Genomic DNA, 13,770 nt, shown 5'->3' with positions numbered 1-13,770 from the left:
CACTGATTCTAAAATTTATATAGAAATGTAAAAGTGTAAAAAATAGCTAGGCAATCTTGAAGAAGAAGAATAAAGCTAGAGAACTTACAATCAAATCAAATCTAATACCAGATATCAAGACTTATTTTAAAATTTTAAAACTACCTGTATATTCTAAAGCTGTAGGTATTATTATTGGAATGATAGACAAATAGACTAATGGGACATAACAGAAGTCCAAAAGCAGAAAGAAAGGGAGAAGGAAAGGGAGGCTGATAGGGAGGGAAGGAAGGAAAGAGAGAGAAAGAAATCTTGACTTTTATCTCTCATCATGCACAAAAATAAATTTCAGATGGAATGTAGATATAATGTGAAAAGGTGAAAGGTAAAACAATAATTTTTTAGAAGAAAATATAAGAGAATATTTTCATGATCTTTGAAGAAGTAGAGATTACTTAAATGGGACATAAAATATCGCTGATCACAAAGGTAAAAGAGGATGAATTAGAATATATTAAAAATTAATACATTCTGTCTATCAAAAGACAATGGTAAAAAGGCCAGTCACAAGGTGAGAGAAAATATGTGTATTGCATATACATGACAAATGACTCAAATCCATAATTATTTTTTTTATTTTTTAACTTGTTTTATTTTTTATTTTTTTAAATTTACATCCAAATTAGCGTATAGTGCAACAATGATTTCAGGAGTAGATTCCTTAGTGCACCTTACCCATTTAGCCCATCCCCCCTCCCACAACCCCTCCAGTAACCCTCAGTTTGTTCTCCATATTTATGAGTCTCTTCTGTTTTGTCCCCCTCCCTGTTTTCATATTATTTTTGTTTCTCCTCCATTATGTTCATCTGTTTTGTAGTCAGAAACCTCAATAGAAAAAAAAGTGTTGAATAGGCACCTTGTAGAACACTTTCCCAATCACACACACATATAAAATGATCCACTATATTAGTCATCAGGGAAATACAAATTAAAATCCAGAGGATACCATTCTACACCCACTAGAATAACTAAAATGAAAAAAAGAAGGTTGTAAATGTTTTATGAATAACATATAGTGTATAAAATTTTTAGGAATTTCAATTTTTCTTCCTTAATCCCAAATGTTGGTGAGGATATGGAACACAACTATACTCTCATGCACTGTTAAGAGGAATGTAAATTTGTACAAAAGTTTTGGGAAATTGGTGGTTTCTACTAGTACTAAACATATACATATCATAGAACCTGGCATTTCTAGTCCTGAGTATATTTTTAAACATAAATCAGTATTTATATCTACCAAAAAGCATATAATGAGTGTTCATAGCAGAGCTATTTTAGTTGCTCCAAACTGAAAACTACTCTAATATCTATCAGAACAGATACAAAATCTATGATATATTCACACAATAAAATACTGTACAATGACAGATATATTACACTCAACAACATGGATGAGGTTATAGATTTAATTCTGAGCAAAAGCCGGACACATAAATGTATTATAGTGCACGATTCCATTTATATCATATACAATATCAGGCAGAATTAATCTGTGGTATTAGAAGTCCTTAATATATGGGGCACCTGGGTGGCTCAGTCGGTTGGGCCTCCATCTTCAGCTCAGGTCATGATCTCCCAGTTTTTGTGGGTTCAAGCCCCGCTTGGGCTCTGTGCTAACAGCTCAGAGCTGGAGCCTGCTTTGGATTCTGTGTCTTTTTCTCTGCCCCTCAACTCACACTCTTTCTCCATTTGTCTCTCAAAAAATGAATAAACAGTAAAAAAAAATTAAGAAGTCCTTAATATTTTATCTAACATTGCTATTGATAATATACCCAAACTTCTAACATATTAAACTATGGGATTCAGGAATAGGAGTTGGAATTCCTAAAAATCTTACACATTAAATGTTATTCATAAAATATTTCCAACCTTCTTTATGTTCCTTAGTCATTAGTATGAATATCCAAATTTTTTTTGAATAAATAAGAAATGTAAGTTTAGAAGTAGTAGCAAAGACCAGTAGTGTATAAAAGATAGTCAAAATCTGGAAAATACCAGCAAATCTTACTATATACTGTTTGAACAACAAGATTTTCTTTATTTCTTAGCAAGGTAAGCAGCACTACACAGAATCAAAAGTCAAAATTACCAATTTAAGGGTTTACTTTGCTTCTCAAACTTATTCTTGAAATCACACCCACAGAGTTTGTATATTTTATGCTATGCATATAATATAGACTTATTAATGTATAATTTGTAAGAAAGACTCACCATTACCAGAATACAGGGCCACAAACATATATATATACAATAAGCAAAATCAACTGATAAGATCAACATATACTCCTGTACTGATATGTGGAATTTTCATAATCTTTTACTCAATGTGCCAGCATTTCCTGCTCTTGCTTTTAACTTGACATTAGTAGATTCCTTCAAATCAGTCATATTTGTATGTCCATTGTTAAGCTTTAATTCTTACAGGAGAATTATATTACTTTTTCTATTTTGCTCATTTCAACTATTTTTATCAGTATTTGATATTCAGAAAGTATATAAATTTTCTAATAAATGCCAGGAAGGAATTCCTACATAGAAACAATAGTCAGGATAGTGGTTACCCATGGTGCAGGCTGTGCTTAAACAGGGACACAAATAGTGCTTCTGGATGCTGATTATATGGAATATAAGCCTGGTGTTCAGAAAAGATGACTGGAGATCTAATTTAGGTATCATTTAAAGCCATAGGCTGGAGGATATCACTAAGGAAATGACTGTACGTAGATAAAAGTATCAAGAGCTGTATCTTCAGTCACTATAACATTTAAAGACTACAGAGAAGAGAATAACACAGTAAATATGGAGGAGAAGACAGGTAAAGTATTAGGAATCTTATTGGAACATATTATCCTGGAATCCAAAGAGAGTGCATCAAGAAGAAAAGAGTAATTTAAATTCTTAAATTAAGTGGGCAGTGGAAATTAGTCTTAAAATAATCTCTAATGAGAACAAAGTGGTGGTTACTAGTGGGGGAAGTAAGGGTGAGGGATGGGTGAAAAAGGGGATAGGGATTAAGGAGTGCATTTGTGATGAGCACCGGGTGATGTATGGAATTACTGAATCACTATATCGTACACCTGAAACTAATGTAACACTCTATGTTAACTATACTGGAATTTAAATAATGGAAAAAAATACAATGGGAAAAATATCTCTAATGAGGAACAATTCTGGAATGGTAGAGTAAGGTCTTCTGAAAATCTCTTCCATAAAACCAATCAGAACATTGTAAAAATTTTTCAAAATAAACTTTCTCCAAACTCTCTCCAAAGGTTCACAGCCAATATAAGGAGTATTATTCAAGAGAAGTACTTATTCTCAGTAAAATCAGGGAGTCCTATTGCCATCCATTTCTTCCACATTCTGTAGAAGCCTTGAAGATTTTGAAATAACAGAAAAGTCAATCCATCAGGAATATATAATGATTGTAAAGATATATGTATTTAACCACAGAACCCCAAAATACATGAAGCAAAATTGAAAGAATTGAAAGGAGAAATAGATAATAGTAATAGCTAAAGATTTCACTACTCCACTTTCAACAGATCACTAGAGAAAACATCAACATAGAAGTAAAAGACTTGAACAAAATTATAAACTGACTAGATCTAACATTTATACTGTACCAAACAACATCAAAATACACATTACTCTTAAGAGCACATGGAACATTTATCTGGGGTAGACCATATGTTAGACCATATTAGACCATAAAACAATACTCAATAAGTTTAAAAGTATTAAAACCATACAAAGTGTGTTCAATTGAATGAAATTAGAAATGAAAAACCAGAGAATTTGAGAAATTCACAAATGTGCTGACATATGCACTCCTAAATAGTGTACTCCGTAATAAAGAATGGGTCAAAGAAAACATCATAAGGGATATTAGAAAATAGTTGAAATAAATGAAAATTATGTACCATATACCAAAATTTATGGAATGCATCAGCTAAAGCAATGTTCAGAGGGAAATGTATAACTGTAAAGCATATATTAAAAAGAAGAAAGTAATAATCTGTCTTTCTACTTTAAGAAACTAGAAAAAAGAAGAGCAAACTAAACCCAAAACAAGTAGAAGGAAGAAAATAATAAATGTTGGAGGGCAATTAAATGAAATAGATAATAGAAAAAACATTTAAGAGAATCAAAGAATCTAAAAGTTGGTTCTTTGAGAAGATCAACAAAACTGGTAAACCTTTAGCTAGACTGACCAAGCCAAAAAAAGAAGAAGAATTAAATTATTAAAATTTTAAAGAAAGGAAATTATTACCTTACAGAAATAAACAGGATCATACAGGAATACTATGAGCAACTGTATGCCAACAAATTAGACAGCTGAGATGAAATGGAGAAATTACTAGAAAGATACAAATTATTGAAACTGACTAAAGAAGAAATAGAAATTGTTTTTGAACTCATAACAAAGACATTACATTAGTAATATAATAACTTCCCCCCCCCCACAAAACAAAACACAAAAGAAACAAACAAAAAACAGGGCTAAATGGCCTCACCATTGAAATATACCAAATATTTAAAGAAGAATTATTACTAAGTCTTCACAAAGTTTTCCAAAATATAGAAGAAGAGGTAACATTTCTTTACTTCTTAAATCAGGTCATTATTACTCTGATTTTTAAAAAAATCACAAGAAAAGGAAAATATTTATTATGAGTATAAATAATAAAATCTTCAACAAAAAACTAGCAAACTGAATGAAGCAACTTATAAATGGATTGTACACTATGTTTAAGTGCGATTCATCCTAAGAATATAAAGTTGGCTTAATATCCAAAATTCAATGTAATACACCATATTAGTAGAATAGAGGACAAAAACCACATGATCACCACAATAGATGCAGAAACACATATCCCCCATGCTAGAAATCTAAAATTTGTCCAGTAAGTAGTAGCTATAACTTGTCCTACCATTTCAGATAATTTGAAGTCCTGAGAATTTAAGTATTTGTTTTAGTTATAAATTTATACAATGTCTGTTTCCATTTGGTCTCATATATACCAACCTTAGGCTGTAGTTGTTATGTTCATCAGAATCCTTATATTTTTACTCAATATGCCCAAACTGACTGATTAATTTTTCTCTAAAACCTTTTGTGTTCCCTTTCTTGGTTTATTTAGATTCTGTATTCTGATTGTTACATACTTCTTCAACTTCATCTTATATTGCTCTCTCCTTTACATTGACCTTCTGCTAGTTCATAGAACAGTGCAGATATTTCCTACTTAGAAGCCTTTGTACTTGTTTTCTTGGCCTAAAATATTCCCCATCAAGCTCTGGCTCTTTCTCATTTTTTAGGTTTCAGATTAAAAACCACTCCCCCAAAGAGGTCTTCTCTGATCACTGTATCTAATGAAACCCCTCCCCAGCTCTGTGCCTTATATGTCTAATATAATACATAATATTTGTTGACTGATCAGTCAAGCATGCAATCAGTCTCTGACAAGATAAGTTCAAAGGGAATGCTTTCTCTTAGTGCCATTGTGGCAGGATTGTTTTTTATTTCCCATTTTCCTGGAGCCTAACACATACCAAGGCTCAAATAACAGAAAGAGAGAATGAAATGTTTGTGTCATCATAGCCTATACAATATGTTGAGGGGGCCATTCTGGGGGTGTAATAGTTCCAATATTGTGGTAGATATCCTTTCTGCAGCATTCACCTCCAACACACACACTCTACCCCTGCTCCTCCATGAAAATAGAATTATTGGAACTGAGAAATAAGGATAGAAAAGAAAGGTATGGGAGAGAAGCTGAGAGGTTAAAGGAGCCCAAGGGGCATGGAGGAAGGAGGGAAGAAAGAGAAGACCTAAAGGGGAAGAGTTCTGTTCCTCACTAGGTGAATGAATTTCGTCATTATCTACAACTTGCAAAAGCTACAATCTTAGAGTCATGTAGAATCCTTCCTTAAATGTCCTCCTTTCCTTTCTTAACCTTCATGAAAAGCTATCAGTTATAATCTGTTCTACCTCTGAAATCTCCTCTATCTCACTCAATTAAACTTAATTACCATCTGTTATGCCCTAAGAGTCACTTACACCAAAATTTGTGAAGGCCTTTACCTGATGTTTTAGCTTTAGTTTCATTATTTCCACCTAGTTATCCATACTGCAGCAAGGGCATTCTTTCATAAGCATACATTTTGCTATGTCATTCTCTACTTGAGGCACATCCACAACTAAAACCCTCATTTCTTAGTGTGGGCAATTAGGGCAAATATTACCTCAGCTTCTCTCTAGCGTCTAAATCGAGGGGTACCATTAATTCCCTTAACACTGATGTTCCTGTATGCTTTTTGCCTTTGCTGTGTTGTTCTTTTGATATGAGTGTCATTTCACCCTTTAAAGGTGGTCTCATCTTCTAAGCATTATCTACTTTATGAATCCTTCCCTAAAAGTCCACTCTGAGCAGAAGCAATGGTGCCATCCCCACACCCAACCCCACCACCACCACCATGGGTTCCTTTAACTTTTGTTTACCATTACAGGGTTAGGCTGTGAATAATCAAGTAGTTTTCAATTTATTTTTTGAATTTATTTCTCATTCTTTCATCTCTTCCTTTATTAGTTCATGCCTTTCCTGCTTTGACCTCCATCATAGAAGATAATTTTTTCCCTATAAATCCCTCTGTTCCTGTATATTATTGCCAAAGAAATGAAACTATTACATTTTGCTTAAAACAAGTTGACATTCTGGGCCCGGTGACATTTCTAAGGTATGGATAGCAGCATGTTTTATTGTCACATCTGTACTAGAACTGCTAGGATTTTTAGGGCTAGTATTCAGGATTGTCCACTCAAAGTACTCAGCTGAAGTTAAGAGATCTACCAAGAAATTCCTTTTCTTTCTTAGGGGTGGAAAATATCTCTATCCCCTACTCTTTCCCTGAACAGACCTGGTCTAGTCTTTACATTGTCAAACTCTTGAGTATATTGGGCAGAACACTGATTGCACTGTCCTATAAACATAAAGAGTTACAACCACCTGAACAGCAAAGATAAGAATAAATATACAGGTGATTCTCTGCTTAGGAGTAGTGGAACCCCAAGCATATATACTACAGATGGAAGGCACTGGGGAAAATGAAAAGATAGGGCCTTGTGATAGTCTTCACTTAATAGTCTTATAAATTTTAAATAAGGAAATGAGAAGAATCCTAAGAAGAGGATTTCCCTTTCTTCTTGGTGATAATAGTTTAAAGATCTATAATTCAAGTTGGGAACCCTAGATACCCATAGGCATCAGAAGATGCTTTGTTTCCATTTCCAAGACTGAATCACAAAAGACCATAGCCATTTATAGGAGATCTCTAGACCAGAGGTTGCAAATTGGTAGCTTGAAATTTTAATTTGTTTGATCCATATAGTATTTATAACTTTTTAAAAAATTAATGTTTATTTATTTTTGAGAGAGAGAGAGAGAGAGACAGATTGTGAGCAGAGGAGGGGCAGAGAGAGAGGGAGACACAGAACCCGAAGCAGGCCCCAGGCTCTGAGCTGTCAGCATAGAGCCCGACACGGGGCATGAACTCACGGACTGTGAGATCATGACCTGAGCCAAAGTCGGATGCTTAACCAACTGAGCCACATAGGTGCCCCATAACTTTTAAAGTTATTTGCAATGATTTGAAATTTGGGAGATGTCACATAAATCCCAAGATTTTTTTATAATTTTATGAAGTCAGAAGATGTGACATTGGTCTCAAACTCTCACATGGCCACAATCGGCTGAGTAGTGGTTGTTCTTGTTAATGGGCATATGCTTGCCATTCCCCCAAATCTCTATCACTTTTTACTCTCTTCCTGAAAAAGGGTCCAATGTTAGTTGCCATTAATCAACTCGCTTGCATTTTTACATATAGTAGAATTGAGAGCTGCTAGTAGAATTAAAAGGAATGTGACATAGTTCTTATACCTGTAGCTGTCAAAACATAAGGAAAAAAGACTGAGAGGACTGGTTTCAAAACATATAGGGGAGTTTGCATTTCCTTATAGAAATGAAGAATATTTTGGGGTGCCTGGGTGGGTCAGTCAGTTAAGTGTACAACTTTTGATTTCAGCTCAGGTCATGATCTCATAGTGGTGAGATTGAACCCCGCATCAGGCTCCATGTTGACCATGGAGATGGAGCCTACTTAAGTCTCCCTCCCTCTCTCTCTCTCTCTCTCTCTCTCTCTCTCTCTCCTTTTGTCCCTCCCCCACTTGCTCTCTCACTCTCAAAAAGTAAAAAAAAAAAAAAACCTAGAAATGAATGTTTCTACATCTTTACTATGCATACAAAGTATGCCTTTGTTGAAGAAATACAACTTCAGGTATTAACATCATGCAATTTGGTATAGAGAATTATAACTGATATATAAAAAAGATGTACAATAGAAATCTTAATTAACCTTAAAACATAGACTGAAAGTTCAACAGGTTTTGTGTTTGAATGCCTACACTAAGTGTTGCTGCTGGGAAATGCAATTAATACATTGAGCAACAAACATTCCCAGGTACCAAAATATTTTATAGATGCCAAATTTATAAGAATGTCTATTGCAGAAGAATTATATGTTGAACTAGAAGTATTTTTTTCGGTGCTGAATAAATGACTGAGGCCACATACAGAGCATATTATGTGGAAAGTTGGATTTCTTGTGGCATTTTCTTTTGTAGCTTATGAGAGAACAGATATAAAAAACACTATAGAGTTATATGTATTTTTTCATGATTACATTGAGAATTTTGATGTGAATGAAGAAATTTTTGGCTTTTGCCCATTACAAGCAAATCAGAAAATGCTTTACTTGGGTATATTGAAAAAATTCCTAAGTATAATATAAGCAGACCACAATTAGTACATTTGAGTGTTAATGTCAGATTTATGAAATGTATATCCAATGCTGCAAAGTTTTATAGAGACAAATTTATGTTTGTTCATTGGTAGATTCACTAGGAATTATTTGCTTTGTGGTAAAAAGGCTTAAATAGAGCATATTATAGAGACAGAAGCTGCTACCAGGAGCTGGAGACCTCGAACTGACTTCAACAACAGCTCAAAAGTTGGGCAAAATTGATGAACAGTATGTTTCAGTTTCTCTTTATGAGCCTAGGTGCCTAAGTTAGGGCAAGGTGCTTGCCCCCAAAATTAAACCCACTGTACAAAGAGTAAATCTGTGTCTGGAAAGAGAGCAACTCTTTTCCTTTAAGAAACTGACTTAAACTAAATAACCTCACTCCTTAGTCTCTCACCATTTCTCTTGCCCACACCTCTGTTAAAACTAATCCATACTAAATTCCATACTCAATGTGGGAATTCCAAATACAAAATCTGACATTAACATCTTGGTGCAGAAGAAAAGGAAGCAGGTTTCTGTTTTGAAATCAAAATGGTAATAGTTTTTAAAAGAAAATTACAATAGGGTACCTGGGTGGCTCAGTCAGTTATACATCCGACTTCAGCTCAGGTCATGATCTGGCGGTCCATGGGTTTAAGCCCCACATCAGGCTCTGTGCTGACAGCTCAGAGCCTAGAGCCTGTTTTAGATTCTGTTTCTCCCTCTCTCTCTGCCCCTCCTCTGCTCATGCTCTCTCTCTCTCTCTGTCTCTCTCAAAAATAAACATTAAAAAATAATAAAAAATAAAATTGTAATAATTAATTATGGCTATTTTTAATTTGGAAGTTTTCATGTTTTTAATTTAAAATATTCCTACTATGATTTTTTACCTTATCTCATATGCTCACCCCATAATCATTTTAAAAAGCTTTATTATATTTCTGACAGGCTTTTTAAAGAATATAATTTATTGTCAAATTGGCTTACATACAACACCCATTGCTCATCCCAACAAGTGCCCTCCTCAATGCCCATCACCCAAATAGCCTGATTTACTTATGTAAGATACCCCTGTAGCTCCTGCAGGCATTTGAATTTTTGACATCTATATCAGATAATATTTTAGCTACTCCTCCCCTTGCCTCTACTGTTGACCCTCCAAGAGAAGGAAAAGTTTAACAATTTATTGTCAGTCCAGAAGATGGTGAGTTATTGAAAGAACAGACCACTTTGGGTTCACTTCTGTGTACCCAGCATAAACTATAGTAGTCATTCAATGAGTGTTTACTAGATGGATGTATAAATCTCATACAAGTTTAGTATTAAAGATAATTATTTTCCTTTCCCTTCAACTTCTTCTTGACCCTTTTCTGCCTTAGATGCCTATACAACAGCTGAAGTGGTTTATTCGTGGACTCTTGGGAAGAACAAATCTGTGGAAGTAGCACAGGATGGCTCCCGCCTGAATCAGTACGACCTGCTGGGCCATGTTGTTGGGACAGAGATAATCCGGTCTAGTACAGGTATTTATTTATTTTATTTAATAAGCATTCTTGTAATATGTATCACATACCAGTCGCTATTGTAAGTCCTTGTAATAACATGCAATCCTCAAAACAGTCTTGTGATGTAGGTACTATTATCATAAGGAAACTGAGGCATAGAAATATTCAGTAATTTGTCCCATGTCACATTATGTAATAGAGCCAAGATCTGAACTCAGGTAGATTGGATCCCAGAACAATGCTTTTAATTGTGATGCCCTCCTGTCTCTTGGTGAGTGGGTTAGAAAGTCAAAGCATTAGGGCTGGACTGTGGTAGAAGAGAAGGCAAAGGGAAACCATGATGGTGGGAAAACTGAACTTTGATCCTAAAGGCTTCATGAAGACAATTGCTCAACTCTTCCAATGCTGAGGTGACAAATTAATAACCCAGGAGAAACCAGGTACACAGCCAAGAAGTCTAAGGATGAGCCATGGAATTATTTTTTTAAGTGAGTCGCCCATCTCAAAAACAAGTCTGTCTGGCAAACCTTGTCAGGTCCTCTTAATAGCTAAATCCTTGGATATTAATAAATTGCACCTAGAGACTTGTTTTGTAGCCTTGAATCCTATTTGGAAACTGACAAGTTCCCGGGGCCTAAGGAAGAAGGCACCTTGAATCTGAGCTAAGCTTAAGGTATTTGGCATAATGGAGTATAGTTGGGGGGCTCACATAGCTAACAATATTTTTTGCTACCAAGGGCAGGAATACTTGTCTTGGTGAAAGATATGAATCCACAATTATAAATGGATTAGGGTACTTTTGTCATTTTATTTCATTATCTGGCCATTGTTCCCTCTCCTTGTGATGTTACAGTATATCATCTTGTCTGTGCCCTGTTTTCCCTCCACTCCAGGACCAGGGAAAGGTATCTAAATAAAGAAGAATTTGAAATATCTTTTGAGACAGGATTTAGACATTTGGAATTTGGTGTGGGGAAAGGCTATTACAGTGAAAGGCAATACCGAGGTATCGATTTGAAAATATGACATGTTGGAGAGGCTGCAACTGGTTCAGAGTAATAAATGTAGGGTATAGAGAGTATAGGGCCACAAAGATGTAGGCTGCTCTCCTCTGAGAGAATTCTGGAGTTTGGCCCATGGTGTTGGTCGTGGCTGGACTAGGCTGAGAAGCTGGCAAGGCACCATGTATGTAGCTGGCCCGGATCGAAGAGTCTTCCTGCTCCAGCAGGTGTAAGCTGCTGGAGCAAAATGCCCAGTTTTGGAGAAACTGTGCAAGTGTCAGAGGGGGGTGTCCCCAGGCCACCTGGACCTCATTACTTTTCTCCAAGGAGCACTCTATGCCTTCACAGGTCTACTACTGTGCAGGGATACTATGCTCCTGGGGCTCAGATTCTGGCTGTGCCTCCTATGTGGAAGCATTGAAATGTGGTCTGGGGCCAGTTGCCCAACCTCCCCAACATGGCTTGCTCTCACTGAATCTGGATCTTAATATAAATACCACCTACTAGTTGCAGACCTGCTGCTACATTTACATGCCCTGACCCGTGGACTGGGCACAGGCCTTGTTAGGGTGCTTGAAACCCCCTTCCTAGGGCCCTATGGAAAGGTGGGGCCAAGGGCAATTCAGCTGGGCTTGGTGGCGTGTGTGTTGGGGGGGTGGTGGTATTCCAGACCTGGACAGTGGTTCTTCTCTCTCCAGAGGGAAGGAGTGCGGCCTTCAGCACCCACAGGTGCACATGTGCACACTGAATTCCTTCTGTCCTATGGTGCCTCTTAATGTTTTTGAGCAGAAGCCATTGTCTTGTTCCCAGGTGCATCTGAATTGTGTAGCCCTGGCAGCTGCTATTAGGACTTCCCTTCTGTGATAGTATACCCAAAAAGCATGCCTGTTCTCCCTCCCACCTGAGCTGTGTCCACAGAGGACCCAGGATCCTGGAGGAGGTCATGTATGTGCCCACGGGCAGTATGGCTCTGCTCAGAGAAGCCCAGAGGGACCCTAGAGGCCCAAGACACCTCCCCCAGGATGTCTACCTCTGAAGAAATAAAATTCCCTGTTGCATCTGTTGGCTCTCCTTACTTCCCAGTCCTTCCTCAGCACTGCTCACATGGTATCAACTTTTGAGATTCATCATTTAGCTATCCAAGCAGCACCAACTCCCATTTCATTTGGTTAAACCACTGTTTATTTAGTCTTTATCTCACAGGCAATGTGCATTCATGACAGGAAAAATACAATACACAGTAAAATATGGAAATTAAAATATTCTTCCACCATTGACTGTTTTTTTATTGTACATTTTGGTATACAACCTTTAAGAAGGTTACCTTCACATGTTTTTACATAAATGGAGCTATACTATTGATATTGTTTTAATTTAATTTTATATTATAAGCATATTTTCTTGTCACTGAATGTACAAAATCCAAATAAAACATTCACAAAAATTAGTAATATTTTCATTGAGATATAATTGACATAACAGTATATTAGTTTCAGGTATACAACATAATGATTCAATATTTTCATATATCACAATATGATTATCACAGTAAATCTGGTTACCATCTGTCAACATATATAGTTACAATTTTTTTTCTTGACAACTTTTAAGATCTACTCTCAGCAACTTTCAAATATGCAACACAGTATTATTAACCATAGTCACCATGCTGTACAGTACATACCCATGACTTATTTATTTTATAACTGGAAGTTTGTACTTTTTGACCACCTTCACCCATTTTACCCACTGCCCCTCCCATGTCCCTGGCAACCACCAATATGTTTTGTGTATCTATGAACTTGGTTTGTTTCCTTGTTTCTTCTTTTTATTTTTAGATTCCTTATATATGTGAGATCATACAATATTGGTATTTCTCTATCTGACTTATTTCATTTAGCATAATTCCCTCAAGGTCCATCCATGTTGTTGCAAATAGCAAGATTTCCTTCTTTTTATGGCTGAATAATATTCCACTGCCACTGTACAAATGCATATATATGTATGTATATATATATTTGTATGTGTGTATAGCAGATTTTCTTTATCCATTCATCCACTGATGGACACTTAGTTTGTTTCTACATCATCTTGATTATAAAAATGCTGCAATTAACATGGGGGTACATTCATCTTTGAGTTAGTATTTTAATTTTCTTGGATAAATATTCCGAATTGGCATTGCTGGACCATATGTAGTTATATTTTTAATTTCTTGAGGAACCTCCATACTATTTTCCGTAGTGGCTGTACCAATTTATATCCCACCAGCCAAAGTGCACTAAGGTTCCCTTCGTCCACATCCTTGCCAACACTTGTTACTTCTTGTTAGTTATAAATAGTTAAATAAATATTTAAACAATTATAATAGATATTAA

General features: G+C 35.8%; 1 protein-coding gene across 1 annotated transcript in view; it reads left to right on the top strand.

Moving 5' to 3' along the window:
* GABRA3 (gamma-aminobutyric acid type A receptor subunit alpha3) overlaps positions 1 to 13,770 on the top strand; it is a 380,473-nt gene that overhangs the window by 291,989 nt on the left and 74,714 nt on the right. Inside the window, exon 7 of the mRNA XM_043571691.1 lies at positions 10,266 to 10,409. Coding sequence (XP_043427626.1) covers positions 10,266 to 10,409 — 144 coding nt within the window. The remainder of the gene's footprint in view (positions 1 to 10,265; positions 10,410 to 13,770) is intronic.

The sequence above is a fragment of the Prionailurus bengalensis genome, chromosome X (genome assembly GCF_016509475.1).
Source record: "Prionailurus bengalensis isolate Pbe53 chromosome X, Fcat_Pben_1.1_paternal_pri, whole genome shotgun sequence".
NCBI lineage: Eukaryota > Metazoa > Chordata > Mammalia > Carnivora > Felidae > Prionailurus > Prionailurus bengalensis.
This window is presented reverse-complemented; position numbering and strand designations above follow the sequence as displayed.